General features: G+C 36.3%; 1 protein-coding gene across 3 annotated transcripts in view; it reads right to left on the minus strand.

Annotated features, from left to right (window-relative positions):
- SYT16 (synaptotagmin 16) overlaps positions 1 to 24,129 on the minus strand; it is a 260,532-nt gene that overhangs the window by 110,561 nt on the left and 125,842 nt on the right. For 2 of the 3 annotated variants that reach the window (XM_032875243.1, XM_032875245.1), the window contains exon 1: positions 1,784 to 2,306. The exons of the other annotated variant lie outside the window; for it this stretch is intronic. In XM_032875243.1, coding sequence (XP_032731134.1) covers positions 1,784 to 2,306 — 523 coding nt within the window. Of the gene's footprint in view, positions 1 to 1,783; positions 2,307 to 24,129 lie in introns of those variants that run through there. 3 annotated transcript variants of the gene reach the window in all.

Here is a 24,129-nt window from a genome sequence, read left to right on the forward strand (position 1 = left end):
AGGGACCTGGGGGAGTTTTTTGAGGTGATGGAACTATTTATACCTCGATCGTGGCAGTGGTTACAAGACTGTGTTAAAACCCACAGAACTGTATACTAACGGGAATGAATTTTATCACACGTAAATTATACCTTGAAAATGGGGGAGAAAAAAAGAGAAAGAATATGTAAAAATTCTAGAATAAGACACCCTGAGCTGTGCCTTTTTCTAAATATGGATCTTGGGAATATTCTCAAACATTCTAAGCATCAGTCTTCTCAACTGTGAGGTGAGAAGAATAGTAGTATCTGCCTCTTAGAGTTGTTAGCTTTCTTTGTTGCTGTTTCATCATTAATTATTATTTGAAGTACTGCTATATACCTAACATTGTGCTTGATGTTAAGGATACAAAAATTAATCTATGGTATGGCCCCTGACTTCCAAGAGGCTACAATCTAGTGAATAAACTTCCCCTGAATAAACAAATGAACACAGTTGTTTTACTGTCATTGGATTAGCACAACAATTTAAAAAATTTTAAAAACCCAGTATTAAGCAAATATTAAACCAATTTCATGTTACTAATTTTAGATATAGTTCAACTTTAGCAAGAATTTTCTAAAATAGGAATAAAAATTTCAAGTCAAATCTAAAAAATCCTATTGGTTGCCCAGATATTTCTAGAATTATCTCTACAGATAATTTGTAAAGACTTGAAATTGCATGTATTTATAAGTTTATCAGATTCAGAAAGAATATCAGCCTACCCTGTTTTTACCAATTTATTCTAGCATTTCAACATTAATTTAAATAAGAGTACCAAGAAAGTACTATAAAAAGAAAATGAAATCATGTTTCCTCATTTTCTAAGGCTTCATGTATCTGGATGAAATGTTTCCCTAAAAAGATAAAGCTAAGAGGAATCACTGAAAATGGATGAAGAGGCTGTGAAGTATCCCAGAAAAGTCTGTTCCCTCCAAAAAGAAAAGAATTAATGGCTTCAACTTTGTCACATAAAAGATCCAATAATCTTGGTGAAAGATGCTTTACAACCACACATCACATACACACATCCAGCACCTTTCTTGGTGTATCAGCACCTGTGTCCCCTCAACCAAATTCAATGTCCTTGGTTCAGGCTTGAGCATTAGAATCCTAAAAAATTCATGCCAGGACATACTACAGCTACTTTTACAGAGTTGATTACATTTTTACTATATTCAAGATATCTGACAGGATAAAGCTCTAAAGACAGTTTGTTTTAAATGTGTCCTTTCCACTCAAGGCTTAAAGAAAATCAAGCTATTCTTATTTCAAAGATTTCCTATCTACTGTCATCTCACATCACGTCTCAGTGAAACACTGTGAAAAGTGTTCTTGGAGTGTTATCAACTAAAAATTTTGCAACAAGTATGGCTTTTTGCACAGGATTTCACACTGAATAATATAGTAACATCTAGAGACTCCTAACCTAGTGAAAAAAAGAGAACATTTTAAAAGATATTTTAAAAAGCATGACATATGCACAAGGGCTTCTCAAACAGAACATACAGACTTGTTTTCACCATTTTTCTTGCTCTGAACAATTGTTCTGAAATATGGGGCCCACAAATGTGGATCTCCCAAAGTTTTGTATGTTGAAAATATTCCTAGGGAGTACATCTCTCAATAAGAAGCTAGTATGTGGAAAGGTATAAGGAGAGAAAAAAAAAAAAACTTCATATGATAACTAAAATAAAAAAATATATAATTAATAGAAATGTCCCTTGGAAGAACCCAGAGAAATGATCACTGGCTACTTTACCTTGCCTTTTTCCATTAACATTTTCTAAAATACCAGAGAGCTGGTTGTCAAAGCTGTGTTGAAGGTCACTCCTTTGCTTTTCAAGGTGATGTTCTTCCTCAGCAATAGAAGAAAGCACACGTGGTAGCTTTTGGTCATCAAGGGTCTGATTGGGCCACTGGGACATTATGGAACATGAGTCCTTTGCATGTTGCCTAAGTCTGGGGCTTGAACTTTGGGCAGAGTCCTGCAAATCACTATTACAACAGGAGAAATGATCCACTTCAAGAAACAAGGGATTTGCATCCTCTTGACGCCAATCATTGCCTTGTTCTTCATCTTCAAAGGAAGCTTCCTGAAAAGGAATATCATCTAAGTCCTGGTCTAGCTTGTCACTCAATTTAGAGTCTTGTTTGCTTACGTTAACCAGCGAAGCAGATAGCACATCTCCTGCTTGCTGGAGAGCTTCATAAACCCGAGATATCCAGGAAGAGAGAGGCTGGAAGAAGTTCTGAGCATCCTGAGACGCCATGGCCAAAACCATGGCCAGCCAACTGATGTCTACCAGTCCACTTGTTCAGCTCCTTAAGTACTCTGGACTTAATGTGAACTACAGAATAAGCATGATCATAAACTAAATTGGAGGTCTCTTAATGGCTGTGAATAGTTCACTCTCAAAACTTCTCAGCTGAAACAGAGGAAAGAGATACTTATACCTGTTCCAGTAACAACCTCAGACCCATTACCAGATACCTATAATCCATGTCAAACAACATTCAGGATAAAAAGAGATCACCATTGAAATCTGAAAGTAGCTAAATAAAAATTACTGTGAAAGTCTAAATGTAGATTACTTCAATGCCTATTCACCTGCTCAGGCATGTGCAAAACTTCCATTGGCAGTAATGGGCTCTATTCATGTGGACTGAGAGAAGTCTATCCCCACAGACCATATTTAACAGTGTGAAAAGGATAAATGAATCTTCATTAAGAGGCAGTTGGATATGACATTTCAAAATACAAGGAAGGTTGGATGCTTCATCTACAAACCTGCAGATCCCAGTGAGTAGGTTAATAATCATCTCTGCTTCATGACACAAAGATTTATCCTTTCAAAGGAAATGTGTGCCTGGAATTAAAAAGCTTTTAGCAGATCTTAAAGTAAGATTTTATATTTTTATGCAATTTCTACAAATCATATCTATTCTTGGGGAGCAAAGAACCACAGAAAAACAGAGCGGCAAATGGAATATGCAGCTTACTGGAGACATGACCCTAGCATCTTGTTGCCTTTGATTGTGTTCCAATCTCCTGATGGCAGTCCTCCACAACCTAGAAGACTCCTAAGAGACCCTCCTTCTCCCAAGATTCACAACTTGAAGGAGGCAGCTATAGAGCAACAGAGCACAATAAACATTCTAGAGCTGAACATCTATACTTTTATACATATACACGTATACAAATATAGACATATATGCATTTGCATTTGTATGTGTATTGTATGTGAGTGTGAAGATTATATATATATATATATATATATATATAAATGACCAGATTTATATATATATATATATATTTATATTATATATATATATATATATATATATATATATATGTATCTTATTGCCCTTACAATGCTCATCAACAGCTCAGGATGAATGCTATAAATGACCAGAGCCTAAATTCACTGCTTGCACTTAACTACCCCACCTCTTTATAGCAATAGCTTCCTTCTGACTCAGTCTACCACACTCCTATATGTTTCAGCCTTCGTGTTCTCCAGCGACTGCAATTGATAGGACTGCCTACATTTTCCTAAAAACTTCTTCTTAGCTTTTTCAGGGGGCTTTTTAATAACCATTCATATATACGTTGATTCATCAATAAACAAATATTGATAAATGCCTATTAAGTGCTGGGCACAATGCCAGTGTAAGGCAACCCTGAGCTCTGTCCCTGTGGAGCCCACATCCAATTAAAGGGAAACTGAGGTCTCTGCACTTTCCCTTTATGCTAAATAATTTACGTGGCTGTCTTTCAGGCTCTTCCTTGTCTTCCCACCAACTGCATATATGCAACCACTCATTGTCCTATGGTTACTCCTCCTGCTCCTTCATACTCATCAGCTGGGACAGCTGACCCACCCATAAGTCTCAATACTTTTTTTAACCCCAAAATATATATCTCCAGCCCATAGTTCAATCCCTTTATATAACTTGGATTTCCGGTTATTTAAGCTAGTGGTTCAAAACTTTGTATGAAAATCATCTGGTAAGCTAACAAAAAACCAAACAAAAAAACAAACAAACAAAAAACAGAGGCTCAGGTGGGTTGAAGGAATATGACTGCATCCTTTCATTTTTGTCCAGTTCCTCAGATGACTCTGACACACACCAAAGTTTGAGAAGTACTGATCTAAGAAAATAGCTACACTTGAGTGTCTCACCAAAATCTCAAATTCAGCCATCAAAACTTAGCACATCACTTTTACTACTGCAAGTGTTCAACACTCAAGACTCACAATTGTGATTTTCTCTCTTCACCCTTGCTCCCTTCTATTCCTTCCATTCTAAGTTCTGCTATTTTTAGGGCTATGCAGACTCTTCTGTTGTGTTTTGTACTGTATAATCACCTCTCCAACACTCTCATTTCCCCAGAAATTACACACCTAGCCGGTTCCAATCTCAAGTTTCCCCCAGCTTCAATACATTCTCTAGGTTTGCTCATCAGAACCTGATCTTCTAGTAGGTTTATTGCCTATCTCCTTCCCTAGAATAGACGTTCCTGGAGGGCAGGAATTCTGTTTTATTCTCAAGCTTATCCACAGTGCCTAGAAGTATGCTAAATATCTACTCAATTCTCAATAAGTGAATTAATGAGTGCTGTTTAATATTGTGCATAGAATAGTGTCTAGCATATAGTGTGTACTCAAATTCGCTAAATTGATAAATAGACCTCAGAATTGTTAAAAGACATCTTAACGTGACCACATAAAGCCCCTGTTTAGTAATATTAAAGTGTTCTTTCAGCATTTCTTCCACTCCATTTCATCACCCATGGATTTTTTTTTTGTTGTGTGTTTTTTTTCTCCACAAATACTGTGCCTAAAATGTGCTTCAGAAGATTGCAGACCTAGAAAGTTCCCCGAGAAATCCTTGGTTTTAGCTTCTACCACTGTCCTTTTGGTACTTGAAACTTTTTAAGACAGAAATTGCATATCTTCCTTAATAATCCTTTCTATTGTTTTATTATAATAAATAATATAATAAATAATAAATAAATACAGAGATAATAAATAATAGAGAAAATTTTGTTTCCATATTCAATCTAAAACCCTTTAATTTCAGCCAGCATTTTCTTTTCCAAACTTTGAACTAGTAAAAGGTCATGTCCTTGGTCTCATTATCTCTTTCTTCATGATCTCTGTCCATCAAAGCCTCATGGCAATTTTTCTAAAAAATAAAGCTTACATCACTCCCCTAGCTTAAAAAGAAAATAAAAAAAGAATACCCACTATGGTTTTCCTATTACTTATACTGCAGAATTTGAGCACTGGCAGTCCATCTGTCAAAATCACGATTCACTTATGTTTACTGACACAGAATTTTTAAAAAATTAATTTTGATGCCTCCAATTCACTACAATCGTCATCTCTCTCTGTTTTAAGTACCCACTTGCTTCATTCATTTCTGTGCACTCTACCTGACAGCTGGAAGCATCTGAATTTTCAAGCCCTACATTATATGATAAAGTTCACATTCTTTACTATGGCATGCAAGAGGAGAGATGCTCAGAAAATGAACAATCAGCACTGCCTGACCTTAGTGCTGGAGTGGTCCTAGAGGCCTCCTTCAAGCTGCCAACTCTTTAACTGCTGAATCACTGGGTGTGAGGACTTCTGGGAGATGCAACAGGACAATAGAGGGGAGGGGGTCTCAGATCAGTGGCTATTTATCAACCAATTTGGAACTATTTCAACATTCTCACAACTCACAGAGCCTTGTTCTGACAGAATGTCTAGCTCTGTATGAGCTGTTCCCAATAATACTGCCCCACAGTGACAACTTGGCCATTCTTCATCACCTCTCATTGTAAAGTGAGTGCCTGTCACACTCACTAACACACCAAGCATTTTTCATAGCAAATATGCTCATCCCTGACTTCTCTCTGCTCTGCCCAGATGCCTTCTCTCCCTACCTGCCTGGTAGATACTTAATAGTTCTTTACAATGACACTCCTATTGCCTATGTCAACTCTTCTACAGTCAAAGGTGTGGCCTCAGAGAGGCTTTAAATGTGCCTTTATAAGTTTTCTTCTCTTTTTTTAATTTAAATTCAATTAGCCAATGTATAATACATCATTAGTTTTTGGTATAATGTTCAATGATTCATTAGTTGTGAATAACATGCAGTGCTCTAAGATATAAGTTTTCACTGGCCATGGTAATTATTTGTCAATCCTCCTCTTCCAATGGACAGTGTTTAGACTTAATAACTCTAGGACCCACATGGGATGAGGACCCTATCTAATGTTTGTTGAATGAATGAATGAATGAATGAAAGTTACTAATGAACATTTTCTAAGCTAAGTAGCCCTGATCCCTTCATTTTTCTTTATCTGTAAAGTGGAGTTAACTCACTAGATGACCCCTAATAATTTCTTTCTGCTTTAAAACCCAAGAATTTACCAGTCTTGGGCAAAAACTGTGTAATACTGAGGCTGGATATATTCAATATAAATAAAAGATTAAAAAGATAAACAAATCTTTTCAGATTGGTTCTGTACTTTTGTCAATAACCATTTCATGGACCAACTGGAGATGATTATGGAGTGATTGGAAAGAGGTCAAATATCAGTCTATATATGAAACAATGTCCAATTGCTATATTCCAAAATACTAAAAAAAGAAGGGCAACCTAAAGTGGGAACCAGAAAAATTACTTAGTTTGCAACAGTGGAGACCTTTTATTTTAAACTAAAGCAGTCTGAAGCCAAAAGAGCTAAGTACTGACAGAATACCAGCCAGATAATTTTGTTGCTTAGATAAATTTCAACTTGCTTGGTAGAATACCCCAAAGGTAATAGCAGATATATATCTGGTATCCTAGTTCTTCAGGAACTTTCTTACAGCTGAAAAGACAAAGTAGCTTCTGGTATTATAACAATATTTTTTTAAAAACATATAGGAAAAGAAAAATAGTAATGAAAAGATAGCACAGGTCCTTGGATTAGAAGGAAAAATACATGTAAGGTCTGTGGTAGCTGAGAAGGCTCACTATTTGAAATGAAAGTTCATGATATTTCATTATTATAAGAAGTACAAAAAAAAAAGCAAAAGGTAGGTGTGTGTATTTTTGACATAAGAGTTCCTACCATAAACATAACTGAGGAAAGTTTACAACCTCTCAAATTACTGAGAATAAACTAGCAATCTAATAAAGAATTAGTAACCACTAAGTCACGGGGGTAAGTGATGCAGCATAAGGAATATAGTCAATAATATTGTTTAAGAGTGTCAGGGTGACAGATGGTAGCTACACTTAGGTCTGAGGACAACATAACATAGAGAGAAGTTGAAACACTATGTTACACACCTGAAACTAAAATAACACTGTGTGTCAACTATATTCAAAAAATGTTTTTAAAAAGTATTAGTAACAACCAATAAATAAAGATGAAGGAATGACATTGATATATTCCTAGGGGCTACACTATATTTCTTTAAATATCATTTTAATTAGAAAACTATTTTAATTATAAAAGCATTTAATTAAGGTCATTTTAAACATAGGACATGACTGAACAGTAAACACTCAAGAGTTATTTCTGTAGGGGGAAACTATCAAATTCCTGAGCCATATGCTTTATCACATATTTTGATCATCCCCAACAAGGGTAATTATGAACAGTAAAGATGTGATTCTATACCCACAATAATAATGCTCATGGTCTTTAAAGGCTATTAGTTAAGTCTTTCTAACCCCATTTTCTACCTGATGACAGATGCTTGGAAAAAGAGAAGAAAGTTATCATCTAAGAAGAAATACTGGCTTCTGGGAGATATGCCTTAAAAATGGATGTTATTTTGGTAAAAAAAAAAAAAGTGGAAGCCTGTATGCCTGTGTGATTTTTTAAAGGATTATGAGCTCCTCAAGAGAGTCAAACACATTCTGAAAGAAAAGGAAACGTTTCCAATAATATGGTCCCCAGGTAACCAAGCCTCAAATCAAAATCTTATACAAGTCCATCTACTGAAGTGTGTTAATGTTTAGCAATTTTTAAAGGAGAAATCACCTTGGAAAATCTATTCTTCTTATTCTCTACCAATATCTGTAGGGCAGTTATAAGTACAAGTCAAGAATACTGGGTGTGGGGATGGGTGAAATAGATAAAGAGGATTAAGGGCTATGAACTTCCAATTATAAAATGAGTAACAGGGATGAGAAATACAGCATAGGGAATATAGTCAATATTGTAATAGCATTGTATGGTGACAGATGGTAATGACACCCACCATGATAAGTAGTGCATAATGTATAGAATTATTGAATCACTATGTTGTATATCTGAAATTAATATAACAGTGTTTGGCAACTATACTTCTATAATAAAAAAATTATATAAAAAAGAATACTGGGTTGGGGCGCCTGGGTGGCTCAGTGGGTTAAAGCCTCTGCCTTTGGCTCAGCTCATGATCTCAGGGTCCTGGGATCGAGCCCCGCATCGGGCTCTCTACTCAACTGAGAGCCTGCTTCCTCCTCTCTCTCTGCCTGCCTCTCTGCCTACTTGTGATCTCTGTCTGTCAAATAAATAAAATCTTAAAAAAAAAAAAAAAGGATACTGGGTTAATTTGAAGTGTCCTCTCGTAGCTACCAGTTAACTTCCTTGTGTCATCAATTAAATGTAGGTTACTTATCACTGACTTCTTAGGTCGTAAGGCTAATTAAGTCTATGATTTTTATGACAATTACCATGTCTTCAGAGAAAGGCATCTTGTATCACCTAGTATGAACAGGAAGGCTTAGAAACATGAATAATTTTTTTATTATAGAAGTTTAGTTTTCTAAGTAAGAACTATAAAATGGGCTGTAATCCATCTTCAACATGATTCAAAAGAGACTACAGGTGTTTTCTGTTAGGAGAAAATTTGTTATGTGGGTAGGAATATGTGTCACTGAGATGAAATATCTTTTGTAGCATTTGTCAAAATGTGTTCTAAAGGCTGGAATCTTAAAAATAAAAATGGACTACTGAAGACTCTTCATGTCAACAATATGGATAAAATACAGCCATATTTTCATTGTTAGGGCATGTGCAATACAACAGACCATTTGCCATTAGGCTTCAAGTGGGGGAGAGGGGAGACAACTAGTGTAAATCTAAATGTGAAATTGTCCTATAATCAAAACATACTTTCATCAGTAGACATCGAGAAAAATGAGATAGCATGAGGAAAAACAGTAGCAATGGCCTTGGAATCACACAAAACAAGGCTCAGTGTTGGATAATCTCTCACTTATGCCACAGCATGGGGCAAATCACATTACCTGTGTGCACCTAAATGTCTTTATCTGCAGTATGGGGGGCACCACCCCCTGTCTTACAATTCACAGTGGCAATTAGATTACACAAAGTTTCTAAAGCACCAAGAATAGAGTCCATTACCTAACAGGCCCTGAATATCAGCTACTCATTACTAAACCCAAACTTGTAACATTTTAAAAGGTAAAAGCCAAAATGTGGAAAGAGACAAGATGCTCTTCAACAGACGAATGGATAAAAATGTGGTCAATATACACAATGGAATATTACTCAGCCATCAGAGAGGATGAATACCCAACTTTTACATCAACGTGGATGAGACTGGAGGAGATTGTGCTGAGGGAACTAAGTATAACAGAGAGAGTCAATTATCATATGGTTTCATGTATTTGTGCAGCATAAGGAATAACATGGAAGACATTAGAAGAAGGAAAGGAAAAGTGAATTGGGGGAAATTGGAGAGGGACAAGAGACAAGAGGGACAAGAATCATGAGAGACTAGAAGGGAGGGGAATGGGGGAATGGGTTAGCCCAGTGATGGGTATTAAGGAGGACACAGATTGCATGGAGCACTGGGTGTTATACGCAAACAATGAATCATGGAATACTACATCAAAAACTAATGATCGACTGTATGGTGACTAACATAACATAATACTAAAAAAAAATTTTTAAAGGTGAAAACAAATTAAACTCTTGTAATCTCTTCCATAATGTGCTAAGACCCCAGAAATATGATACTATCATTATAGCTAACATTTGCCACTTTGCAGCATGCATGCTTTCTGACAACTTACATGAATAAAAACTCTTTGTGAAAGATATTAGCCTTCCCATTTTATAGTTGAAAAAAACTGAAGCTCAGAAAAGGCAAGTGCCTTGCCCCCCAAGTTTCATATCAATAATAAAGAATGGAGCTAGTATTCCAATTCTCCTTTGATTTCCAAATTCTTGCTTTAACCCTTATTCCAAATCTTCATAAAATACCAATAAGAGGTCAGAGGAGGGGGAAGATGGTGGAGAAGTAGGAGACCCTGTTGCAACTGGTCCCCTACAGTGAGCTATCTACCAGAACACTCTGAACATCCATGAAATCAGCCTGAGATGTAAGATTATACACTTGTGGATGTCTACGGGAGCAGAAGACATCAGTGGAGAGGGTGCAACTTGCTTAGATCATGGCTGATATATTTAGCTATACATCCCCTCAACCACCTCTCACCAAAATGACTAGGAGAAGGAACACCAACAGAGAAAAAATTCAGAGACTGTGCCTCAGCCATAGAACTATTGGATATGGACATAAACAGTATGTTGGAAAGGGAATTCAGGGTAACAATTATCCAGGCAATGGCTAGGTTGGAGAAGGCCATTAGTGACAACATAGAATCTCTAAGGGTGGAAGTAAGAGCTGATCTGGCAGAAGTTAAAAATGCTATCAGTGAGATCCAATCTAATCTAAATACTCTAACAGCTAGGGTAACCAATGCAGAAGATAGAATTAGTGATCTAGAAGACAAACTGATAGAAAAGAAGTATCAGGAGGAGGCCTGGAACAAACGTCTTAGGAGCCATGAAAACAGAATTAGGGAAATAAATGACACCATGAAACATTTCAACACCAGAATTATTGGGATCCCTGAGGGGGTGGAGAAAGAGAGAAGACTAGAAGATATAGTTGAAAAAATTCTGGATGAAAATTTCCCCAGTCTGGGGAATGGAACAAGTGCTCGTGTCCTAGAGGCAGAAAGGATACCCTCCAAGATCAACAAGTCTAGAAAAATATCCAGACACTTAATTGTGAAATTCATGAATCATAATTTTAGACACGAGGTCTTTTTTTTTTTTTTAAGATTTTATTTATTTATTTGGTAGTGAGAGAGAGCATGAGAGGGAAGAAGGTCAGAGGGAGAAGCAGACTCCCCATGGAGCTGGGAGCCCAATGCAGGACTCAATCCTGGGACTCCAGGATCTTGACCTGAGCCAAAGGCAGTCACTTAACCAACTGAGGCACCCAGGCACCACAGTCGGGAGGCCTTAAGGATGGCTAGGGGGAAGAGATTCCTTATGTACAGAAGAAGGATCACCAGAATAACGTCAGACTTGTCCACAGAAACCTGGCAAGCCAGAAAGGGTTGACAAGACATATTCAGGGCACTCAATGAGAAGAACATGCAGCCAAGAATACTTTATCCAGCAAGAATGACATTTAAAATAGATAGATAAAGAGCTTCCAAGACCAGCAAGGTTTAAAAAGGTATGTGACCACCAAGCCGGCACTACAAGAAATATTAAGGGGGTTCTATAAAAGAAAAAAGAACCCAAGAGTGACACAGAACAGAAATTTACAGAGACAATCTATAGAAACAAGGACTTCACAGGCAATGTGATGTCAATAAAAACTTATCTTTCAATAATCACTCTCAATGTGAACGGCCTAAATGCTCCCATAAAATGGCACAGAGTTGCAGACTGGATAAAATGACAGAACCCATCCATATGCTGCCTATAAGGGACACATTTGGAACATAACGATACATCCAAACTGAAAGTGAAGGGATGGAGAAGCATCTTTGATGCCAACAGGCCTCCAAAGAAAGCTGGAGTAGCGATTCTCATATCAGATAAATTACATTTTAAACTAAAGACTGTAGTCAGAGATACATAAGGACACTATGTCATTCCATCATTCGTAAAGGGTCTATCCACCAAGAAGATCTAACAATTGTAAATATTTATGCCCCCAATATGGGAGCAGCCAACTATCTGAGCCAATTGTTAATCAAAATAAAGAGCCATATTGATATGAATGCATTAATTGTAGAGGATCTTAACACGCCACTCTCAGTAATAGACAGATCATCCAAGCAGAAAAATCAATAAAAAAACAAGAGCTTTGAATGACACACTGGACCAGATGGATTTCATAGATATATACAGAACATTCCACAGAATACTCATCCTTCTCAAGCACACATGGAACTTTCTCCAGAATAGACTACATACTAGGTCACAAATCAGGGCTCAACTGATCCCAAAAGATTGAGATTATTCCCTGCATATTCTCAGACCACAATGCTCTGAAACTGGAACTCAGCCACAAGAAAAAGTTTGGAAGGAATTCAAATACTTGGACACTAAAGACCATCCTGCTCAAGAATGTTTGGATCAACTGGGAAATAAAAGAAGAACTTAAACAATTCATGGAAACCAATAAGAATGAAGACACATTCAGTCCAAAACCTATGGGATGCAGCAAAGGCAGTTCTAAGGGGGAAATACATAGCCATCCAAGCCTCACTAAAAAAAATTGAAAAATCCAGAATACACCAGCTCTATTTATACCTTAAAGAACCGGAAAATCAACAAATTAATCCAACCCTACACACAAGAAAGGAAATAATCAAGATTAGAACAGAGATCAATGAGCTAGAAACTAGACATACAGTAGAACACATCAATAAAACTAGAAACTGGTTCTCTGAAAGAGTCAATAAACAAAATGGCCAGTGGCTTATCAATAAACCACTGGCCAAACAAATCAAAAAGAAAAGAGAGAGGTCTCAAATTAATAAGATTATGAATGAAAGGGGAGAGATCACAACTAACACCAAGGAAATAGAAACAATCATCAGAAATTCTTAACAGTTATATGCCAATAAGTTAAGCAACCTAGAAGAAATGGATGCATTCCTGGAAACTTATAAACTTCCAAGACTGAAACAGGAAGAAATTGACAACCTGAATATCTAATAATGAGATAGAAACAGTGACCAAAAACCTCCCCAAAAACAAAAGCCCAGGACCTGACGGATTCCCTGGGGAATTCTACCAAACATTCAAAGAAGAAATAATACCTATTCTCCTGAAGCTGTTTCAAAAAATAGAAACAGAAGGAAAATTTCCAGACTCTTTCTGTGAAGCCAGCATTACCTTGATCCCCTAACCAGGCAAAGACCCCATCAAAAAGGAGAATTTCAGACCAATATTCCTGATGATTATGGATGTCAAGATTCTCAACAAGATCCTAGCTAATAAGATCTAATAGTACATTAAAAGATTATCCACCATGACCAGGTGGGATTTACCCCTGGGATGCAAGGGTGGTTAAACATTCAGAAATCAATCAATGTGATAGAACAAATCAATAAGACAAGAGAGAAGAACCACATGGTCCTCTCAATTGATGCAGAAAAAAGCATTGGACAAAATACAGCATCTGTTCCTGATTAAAACTCTCCAAAGTATAGGAATAGAGGGAACATTCCTCAATTTCATAAAATCTATCTGTGAAAAACCCACAGTGAATATCATTCTCAGTGGGGAAAAGCTAACAGCCTTCCCTTTGAGATCAGAAACAGGACAAGGACGCCCACTCTCACCACTGTTGTTCAACATAGTACTAGAAGTCCTAGCAACAGCAATCAGACAAAAAGAAATAAAAGGTATTCAAATTGGCAAAGAAGAAGTCAAACTCTCTCTCTTCGCAGATGACATGGTCCTTTATATGGAAAACCCAAAAGACTCCACCCTCAAACTACTAGAACTCATTCAGCAATTCAGTGATGTGGCTGGATACAAAATCAATGCACAGAAATCAGTTGCTTTCTTATACACTAACAATGAAAACATAGAAAGGGAGATTAGAGAATCAGTTCCATTTACTATAGCACCAAGAACCATAAGATACCTGGGAATAAACCTAACCAAAGAATCTGTACTTGAGGAACTACAGAACACTCATGAAAGAAATTGAAGAAGACACAAAAAGATGGAAAAGCATTCCATGCTCACGGATCGGAAGAATAAACATTGTTAAAATGTCTATACTGCCTAGAGCAATCTATACTTTCAATGCCATCCTGATCAAAATTCCACTGTATTTTTCAAAGTGCTGGAACAAACAACCCTGAAATTTGTATGGAACCAAGAAAGACCCCAAATTGCTAATGAAATGTGAAAAAGAAAAACAAAACTAGGGGCATCACGTTTCCTGATTTCAAGCTTTACTGCAAAGCTGTGATCACCAAGACAGCATGGTACTGGCACAAAAACAGACACATAGACCAGTGGAACAGAGTAGAGAGCCCAGATATGGACCCACAACTCTATGTCAAATCATCTTTGACAAAGCAGGAAAAAATAAACAATAGGAAAAAGACAGCCTCTTTAATAAATGGTGCTGGGAAAATTGGATAGCTATGTATAGAAGAATGAAACTTGACCATTCTCTTACACTGTACACAAAGATAAACTCAAAATGGACAAAAGACCTCAATGTGAGGCAGGAATCTATCAAAATCCCAGAGAAGAACATAGGCAGTAATCTCTTCAACATTGGCCACAGCAATCTTTCAAGACATGTCTCCAAAGGCAAAGGAAACAAAAGCGAAAATGAACTTTTGGGACTTCATCAAGATTAAAAGCTTCTGCACAGCGAAGATATTCACAAATGACACTACAGACAAAGGGCGGATATCCAAGATCTATAAAGAACTCCTCAAACTCAAGACTCAAAAAACAGATGATCACGTCAAAAAATGGGCAGAAGACATGAGCAGACACTTCTCCAAAGAAGACATACAAATGGCTAACAGACACATGAAAAAATGTTCATCATCATTAGCCATCAGGGAGATTCAAATCAAAATCACATTGAGATACCACCTTCCACCAGTTAGAATGGCCAAAATTAACAAGACAGTAAACAACAAGTGTTGGAGAGTATATGGAGAAAGGGGAACCCTCTTACGCTGTTGGTGGGAATGCAAGTTGGTACAGCCACTTTGGAAAACAGTCTGGAGATTCCTTAAGAAGTTAAAAAGAGAGCTATCCGATGACCCTGTAATTGAACTACTGGGTTTTTACCCCAAAGATACAGATATAATGAAAAGAAGGGCCATCTGTACCCCAATGTTCATAGCAGCAATGGCCACAATCGCCAAATTGTGGAAAGAAGCAAGATGCCCTTCAACAGATGAATGGATAAAGAAGCTATATATATATTGTATATATTCCATATATACAATGGAATATTATGACTCCTTCAGAAAGGATGAATACCCAACTTTTGTATCAACATGGACAGGGCTGGAGGAGACTATGCTGAGTGAAATAAGTCAAGCAGAGAGAGTCAATTATCACATGGTTTCACTTACTTATGGTGCACAGGGAATAACATGGAGGACATTAGAAGAAAGAAAGGAAAAGTGAATTGGGGGAAATCGGAGAGGGAGACAAAGCATGGACTCTGAGAAACAAACTGAGGGATTTGGAGGGGAAGGGGGTGGAGGGATAGGTGAGCCTGGTGGTGGGTATTAAGGAGGCCACCTACTGCATGGAGCACTTGGTGTGGTGCATAAACAATGAATCTTGGAACACTGAAAAAATTAAATAAAAATTTTAAAATGTCAGTAAGTCAGTGAAGATCTTAGAAATAAAAAATGTGAAGGTACTTCCCTCATTAGTGTCCAACATAAGGTTCAAATCCAGGTTTGTCTGATTCTATTCTCATTTTGTTTCCACTCTACCTCAGCTACCTATTTCACTAATGAACCTTTTTTAAAATATGAAAACCATTGGAATTCTTTTTCTAAGTAATTGTAATAAGGTTTTTAAAAATATTCTGAAATACTGCTGAAGTTAAGGAAGACTATCCAACAGACACCTTTGTGTTTGCGCATGATGACCTCGAAAGACTAAGGTTGGCTCAACCAGAGGTTTAAGTCGCTCAGTGTTTTTTCCATTGTAACAACAGCACCTTTTGTATATTCTCCAAATTTCATAAGCCCATTCGATATTTTAGACTCTCTGTTATATCTAAGGCAGAATGGCCTTTATGTTTTTTTAAGACCCGTATTTGGTTGTGTCATTCCATGTTTGAAATGACTTAAAATTACTTCTTATTGCTTCTAAGATAAAGTCCAAAATCCTCCACAGGACTCAGGAAGCCATGCATGCTTTCACCCCTTCTTATCTTTAACCATCTCTCTATTTGCTCTCTGTTCTTCAATATCTTGTCCGTCTTCTTCAGCATCTTACTTCAACAGGCTCCTCCCACTGGGTCTACTTGCTGAGGCTGTGCTCCTCCCCCCAGGCTTCCTTCCTGTCCCCCAAAGCACATCTATCTCATTTTAGGGCTCAGCTTGACATAATCCAGACTCAATTATGTCTCCCTGAAATAGTCTCTTCTAAAAAACACATTTTATATATTTATTTGATAGAGAGAGAGAGAGGTGTGTGCATGGGGGGAGAGGCACAGAGAGGGAGGGAGAGGGATAAGCAAACTCTGCACTGAGCATGGAAACTGACACTGGGCTGGATCCATTGACCCTGATCATAACCTGAGCTGAAACCAAGCATAGACTGCTTAACCAACTGAGCCACCCAGTTACCCCTGAAATAATCTCTCTTAACACCTTTTATTCCTTCTTATTAACATGTACTATATTATAACTGTAGCTTTTTAAAAATTCCCTCACCTACCTTCCCTCTGGTAACCCTCAGTTAGTTCTTTCTAGTTTAAGAGTCTTTTTCTTGGTCTGTCTCTCTTTCTCTTTATTTCCCCCTTTGCTTGTTTTGTTTCTTAAATTCCACTAATATGAATGAGATCATATGGTATTTGTCCTTCTCTGACTGACTTATTTCTCTTACTCTCTAGCTCTATCCATGTTGTTGCAAATGGCAAGATTTCGTTATTTCTATGGCTGAAAAATGTTCTATTGCATATGTATATATGTATATATATATACACACATATATATATATATACCACATCTTCTTTATCTATTTATCAGTTGATGGACACAAGCTGCTTCCTTAGTTTGGCTATTGTAAATAATGCTGCAATAAACACAAGGATGCATGTCTCCCTTTGAGTTAGCCTTTTTATATTTTGGGGGTAAATATCCAGTAGTGCAATTCCTGGATCATAGGATAATTCTATTTTTAATTTTTTGAGGAGACTCCATACCATTTTCCACAGTGGCTGACCAGTTTGCTTTCCCACCAACAGTGCAAGATGGTTGCTTTTTCTCCACATTCTCGCCAACACTTTTTGTTTCTTGTGTTTTTTATTTTAGCCATTCTGACAGGTGTGAGGTGATATCTCAGTGTAGTTTTGATTTGCATTTCCCTGATGTTGAGTGACATTGAGCATCTTTTTCACGTGTCTGTTGGCCATCTCTATGTCTTCTTTGGAGAAATGTCTGCTCATGTGTCCTGCCTGTTTCTTTATTGGATTATTTGTTTTTTGAATATCAAATTGTATCAGTTCTTTATATATTTTGAATACTAACCATTTATCAGATATGTCATTTGCAAATATATTTCCCATTCCATAGGTTGCCTTTCAGTTTTGTTAATTTTTTCCTTTGCTATACAGAAACTTTTTTATTTTGATGTGGTCCCAATACTTTATTTTTGCTTTTACTTTCTTTGCTGCAGGACACATATCTAGAAAAATGTTGCTAGAATCAATAGCAGAGAGAGTACCCCCTATGCCTCTCTTCAAGGATTTTTATGGTTTCAGGTCTCACATTTAGGTCTTTAACCCATTTCGAGTTTACTTTTGTGTACAGTGAAAGAAATTGGTCCAGTTTCCTCTTTTTGCATGTAACTGTCCAGTTTTCCCAACACCATTTATTGGAGAGAGTTTTCCCATTGTATATTCATTCCTCTTTTGTCAAAGATTAATTGACCATATAATTATGGGCTTATTTCTGAGTTTTCTATTCTATTCGATTGACCTATGTGTCTATTTAATGCCAGTACCATATTGTTTTAATTACTACCATTTTGTAATATAACCTGAAATCTGGAATTGTGATATCTCCAGTTTTGTTTTTCATTTTCAAGGTTGCTTTGGCTAATTGAGTCTTTTGTAGTTCCATACAAACTTTAAGATTGTTTATTCTAGTTCCGTTAAAATTGCTGTTGGTATTTTGTTAGGGATTGCATTAAATCTATAGATTGCCTTGGGTAGTATAGACATTTTAGCAATATTTCTCCTTCCAAACCATGAGCATGGAATGCCTTTCCAGTTCTTTGCATCGTCTTGATTTTTTTTCATTAGTTTAAAGTTTTCAGAGTATAATTCTTTCACCTCTTTGGTTAAGTTTATTCCTAGATATTTTATTTTTTATGCAATTGTAAATGGGATTGTTTTCTTAATTTTACTTTCTGCTTAATTTCATTTTCTGCTACTCATTATTAGTGTAAAGGAATGCAACATATTTCTACATTTCTACATATTGATTTTATATCCTGCAACCTTACTGAATTCAATGATCAGTTCTAGTAGGTTTTGGTGGAGTCTTTAGGACTTATAATTATAGCTTATTGATAACTTACATAATTATTTCTTTAAACATCTGTCTTCCTCACTAGACTAGAAACTCCATGAGAACAGGTAACAGGTTAGTTTTGTCTTTGCCTATTGTCAGCATTTAGTTGAGTGACTATCATAGAAGAGGCAATCACTAGTTTTGAATATCTGAATATACCTTTTGTAGAGTCTCAAAGGACTCCTCATTGCTATCCCCTACTATCACTGCTATGAAGAGCACAGATTGGTGAGATTAATCTGTCTCTGGAAGATACCCTGAACCAACAATTATACCATTTTAAATTGGATCCCACTATGTTTGTGATGAAAAAAATATGAATCTTATATCTAATAAAATTTTCATATACAGCCAAAAACCATTGCAGCACAAAGTATTAATCTATTATACATGTTTCCGCTAGGTCTTAGGATATGGCCTCATATTCTTATTTATACTGGCCTCCTTCTGTCTATGAATGAACATAGGTTCATGAACATAGGTTCATAGGTTCATGAACATAGGTTGGAACTCTCAACCTAAATCAATGGTAACAATTGTTCAATATTTTCCTTATGTTTTCCCTTTTCATTTGCTTGCATAAGCTTCAAAAAAAGCAGGCAGTAAAATTGTTCATTACAAAAATGACTATTCGTACACATTTTATCTCCTTCATTAGTGGTTATCAAAATAAGATCTCTTGGGGTCCTTGATGACTGGGCTCTTAGAACAGTAATGCTAATAACATGACAATATCAATACTTTTATGTCTGGCAAACATTAATAATCAGTTCCCTCCGGGAGCCCATCAAAAGCAGCAGACTTAATGGGATCTTTGTGGTTGCAAACACAAGGAGGCTGGGTAGGTGGTATATGATGTCTCTCAGTCCTGCCTAAAGTGGCCCTGGTCAAAGAACATCTGAAAACACTCCTTTATTCACATTTCCCTTCCCACTGGTGGGGAATTTCACATAAGAACTGGGAGCACTGTTTTCGCAGCATAATCGTGGATCCAAATGTTCTTAACTAATTCCACATACACGTGTGACCTATTTTATAGCATTATATATAGTCACACAGATTGTATTTATTCAGTTAAACCAAAATGTTAGTTATATTTCTATTTTAAGCCAACAATGCCTGTCTTTTACTTTTTTCTTCTCTTTTGCTTTCAATTCCTTCCCATTTCTCACTGAAAGATATGAAAGCTTGCTTGCTGAGGATTAGCAAATGCCCCTGAAGTCTACTGTTAGCACAGTTCAGTCCAACGAGGGTTTACTATCCATAATGAATGAGATTCTACTTTCTAGTAATGAAATACTAACATTTCATTCCACAAAGCATACTAGTATAAATGTGAGGCCTACAATAGAGCAACTAATGAAAAGAAAAACCTCCAGCTGATATGGAAAGTGACATTTCACATTGGTATCCCATTTCTAAATACAGTCCCACACAAAATACACATTTTGGTTAGTTTTAGATTCTTTGGAGAAAATTCTAAATGGAACTCTTGCTCTAAAATGGTCTTAAAACTAATACCAGTTTAGGTATTTGATTATAAGAGAAATGAGAAAAATAAAAAATGCTTAAATTCTGACATCTTTCCAACAGAGAATCATGAGCTACTGAGTACAGCTATAGTAAGCATTACTTGTTTAGGGGCAGAAGAGCGATAAAAGGATTTGGGAAGATAAAAAACAACTTAAAAAAAAAAGAGAGAGAACTTTCTGCTAAAGATTCCAGGTAAGACATTGAAAATTCCACTGTACTTTCCATAATGTGTCTTGTAATGCCATGATTTGTATTTTGTTTCAAAATAATTTTAAAAGAAATATTCAAATGCCCAAAGATAAGGTTTTCTCTATCACCTCCTCTCACATTAAGTGCCCACACTTTTGTGGGATGACAACTGTAAATTACCACTTTTACAGTCAATCCTCACTGGAGAAAAACAAAAAAAAGAAAAGATTTTAAGCAGATAACAATTTTCATTCTATAACACTGACATTAATTGGTCCTAAGTTTTAAGAACTGTTTTTGAAGACCCAGAGTATAGAAACTAAGAAAATAAGACTCAAAATGTTTTTGACATTCCTAAATTCACACACTTTGAATAATACCTGTTGCCTTGTTGTTCAACCTCACTCAGCAAGCTTTGAATAACACAAACTTGCAATTATTATGAGAGTTTTTGTGAACAAAGCATTTGCTCCTTTAAGTGGGTTTTAGAGGAAAGCAGATATTTTTATGGAAATGTGTGACCACAGACATGCTCTTTCTTTTACTTTCATCTGTCAGGCTAAGAAAATGATATTTTAAAGCTGTTATTCCAATAACTAGCTTAAAACTGATTACTCAAATAGCTAGTTAAGCATATAAACTTATAACACTCACTTTAGTGCAGAAAACAATCTGTGCTACTATTTTACACAAATAATAATCCTTTCTCCTTGCTGTCTACTTATCAACTGAAGTCTTTTTTTTTTAATTTAAGGCATGTATCTCTTTAAAGTACAATAAGCATTGCTGTCTTGCTGACAAGAGAAGCACAAAAACCTAATGTCCTCTGATAAATAGAACTTTTGCCACCTATGGTATCCTCCAGACACTGTCTATTTCTGGAAGATATCACAAAGAGAACAAAAGCTGTTAATTATGCCATTCTTTTGCACCTGTAAAAGCACAAGCTCCAAACTTAGGAGCAATTTCCTGATCTATAAATGAAAACAACAAGTTCATCTCCTCTATATCAAAATCCCTCAAAGCTACCCATAAAGTTAGTGAGTTAGTTTCAGTATCTCCATTCAACAGGATGTATGTTTAAGGCCTCCTCATATAATCTTGAGGATGTGTGCTCAAGAAGGGGAGAAAGACCTTCAATCCACCAAGCAATAAGAATTTAATGGGTGCCTCTATGTGGACTGCCAAGGTTGACAGACGTCTACCTAGAACTCCGTCATAAAATTCCATGCTATGGCTATTTCAGATGCAAAACAGCTCCAGAGTTTCTGCCAAAATTAAAACTCAGGACTATATATGTTAGATATAGAGACATACACACACACCTCCATATGTTATAGAGTCATTGCAAAAGTGAAAACTCATGAAAGAAATTTTCTACTGTTTCTGAAATAGTGATGTGTGTTTAGGGAGTTCTCAAACTTAGGTGTTAAACATTTCCACAGCATACTTACAGAGAGCTTCAGATTTGTTTTTATTAATATCCTAGCATCACAGAGGAAGCTCAAATGCCACAAGAATCTGTTTCTAAGGTAACTCATTATATACCCTTATATAAATAGCTCAGAAAGCAGAACTCCTCATATTCCAACTGTAAATGTGCCCAGATTTGTCAAAGGTCCTCTGAACACTTAATTTAAAGTCTCCCACCCCTAGCAATCAGCTAGTGTGTAACATGTTCATCTGTTGGGTCAAATTCTTGAGCAGGGGATAATAACACATCATCTAAGTTGCAAGAAAACAAACAGTAAAGGATGAGAGATTTTAAAAATCCAGATCTATTCCCTCTTTTTCCCAAGAATAACAAGGAAATGGAGACAATAGAGTTTAATTTAGAAATGAATTGTCTTTGTTAATAATTGTTGAAATTGAGTGACGGGTATGTGAGGTTCATTATATGATTCTTTCTCTATTTTCCTGTCTAAGAATTTCCATAATAAAACGTTTTTAAAAAGTGAAGATCTCTTTCCAACATCCTTACCATTATACACTGAAGGAAACAAGAACACAGAGATGTTAAGGAAGAACCTGTGATGGTTAATTTCATGGGTCAACTTGACTGAGCCACAGTGCCCAGATATTTCATCAAACACTTCTCTGGATATTTCTGTGGGAGTGATTTTTGTGGATGAGATGAACATTTAAATTGGCAGACTTTGTGTAAAGCAGAATGCCCTCAATAATGTGTGTGGGCTTCATCCAATCAGTGGAAGACTTTAACAGAACAAAGACTGACTTCCCAAGAGCAAGAAGGAATTTGGCCCACAGATAAGCTTTAGATTTCAACTGCAACATTGGCTTCTCCCTGGGTTTCTAGTCTATCAGCCCATCCTGTAGATTTTTGAACTTGCCAGCCTCTATAATTGTATAAACTAATTCCTTAAAATAATCTCTCCCTCTCTATCAATCTCTCTCTCCATCTCTATATCTCTATTATTGGAGAGATGGAGAGAGCTCTATATCTCTATTATTAAATGTGTCTATATTTATATAAAATATTTAGATATAGACATGGTATAGATTTAGATAGATAGCAATAGAGATAAATTTAGATATAGGGTAAGATAACTAAAACGTCCATAGTGGCTATTAGGAGCGATATTAACAAGGGTTCTCCACAGAAAAAGAAACAATATAATGTAGAATGAGTGCATGTGTGTAAGCATGTGTGTGCACATGGATGCACGTGTTTCTCTCTCTATCCAACAATGAGCAAGATGTGTTCAACCCTATGTAGAGTAAATCTCAACACCTTGTTAATTATTATTTTAATCCCCAGTAGTATTTGTAACAATTTATATTTTGTCTTTTCACTTCCAGTTTTGCTTTTGTCTTTGTCCAAAAATTTAATTAACTAATTTCCAAGGGTTACTCCTTGGAAAAGAAAGATACAGTCCAATATAGCCCTTATTGGACTAATATTTCCTTTTCACCATTTTACTTCTAGCACTTAGCACACTGTAGTATAACATAGATTCCTAACAAAAAGTACTGAATGGATGAACAAATATTCTCAAACCAGTAACCTCTCCACTGGGTTCTTAAGAATCTCACCCACCAAACAAGGTACAATTAGTCATACTTTGATAGGTCCACTGAGAGGTATTCTCAATTATTTGTATCTTAACCAAGTCAATAAAATGAGTACCTAGACAACACAAAAAGACATACCATGGCTTGTCTTAGTGTTTAAACTTTTACAGCACCTCGATTCTCAATTTTTTTGTCTCATGTATTAAATTGAATCTTATGAAACTTCCAATCTACAAAAGGAGTAATTTCATAGAATTCAACATAATACAACACATATTTAGAGAAATCCATATTCTATGCAAATTAAGGCCTTAAAATCAGAAGAGAAATTACTTTTTAATTTAGATTGTTGAAAAGTGAATCTTGCAGGGCACCTGGGTGGCTCAGTCGATTAAGTATCTGCCTTCAGCTCGGCTCATGAGCTCAGGGTTGCGGGACTGAATCCCACACCAGGCTCTCTTCCCAGAGGGGAACCTGCTTCTCCCTCTCCCTCTGCCTACTTGTGATCTCTCTGTGTGTGTGTCAAATAAATAAATAAATAAATAATCTTTAAAAAAAAAGAAGAAGAAAAGAAAAGTGAATCTTCCACTCTAGGTACTACCTTGTATTCAAAATGTATTCCTCACTGGAGAAGGATGACATAAGAAGTACAGAGGGGCTATTCCATTTATCCTACTATTTCAAAGAAAAATGGTGGGGAAAATAAGGGGGGTGGTTTCAAAGATT

This window comes from Lontra canadensis, unplaced genomic scaffold (genome assembly GCF_010015895.1).
Source record: "Lontra canadensis isolate GAN:19392208 unplaced genomic scaffold, GSC_riverotter_1.0 scaffold55, whole genome shotgun sequence".
Lineage (NCBI taxonomy): Eukaryota > Metazoa > Chordata > Mammalia > Carnivora > Mustelidae > Lontra > Lontra canadensis.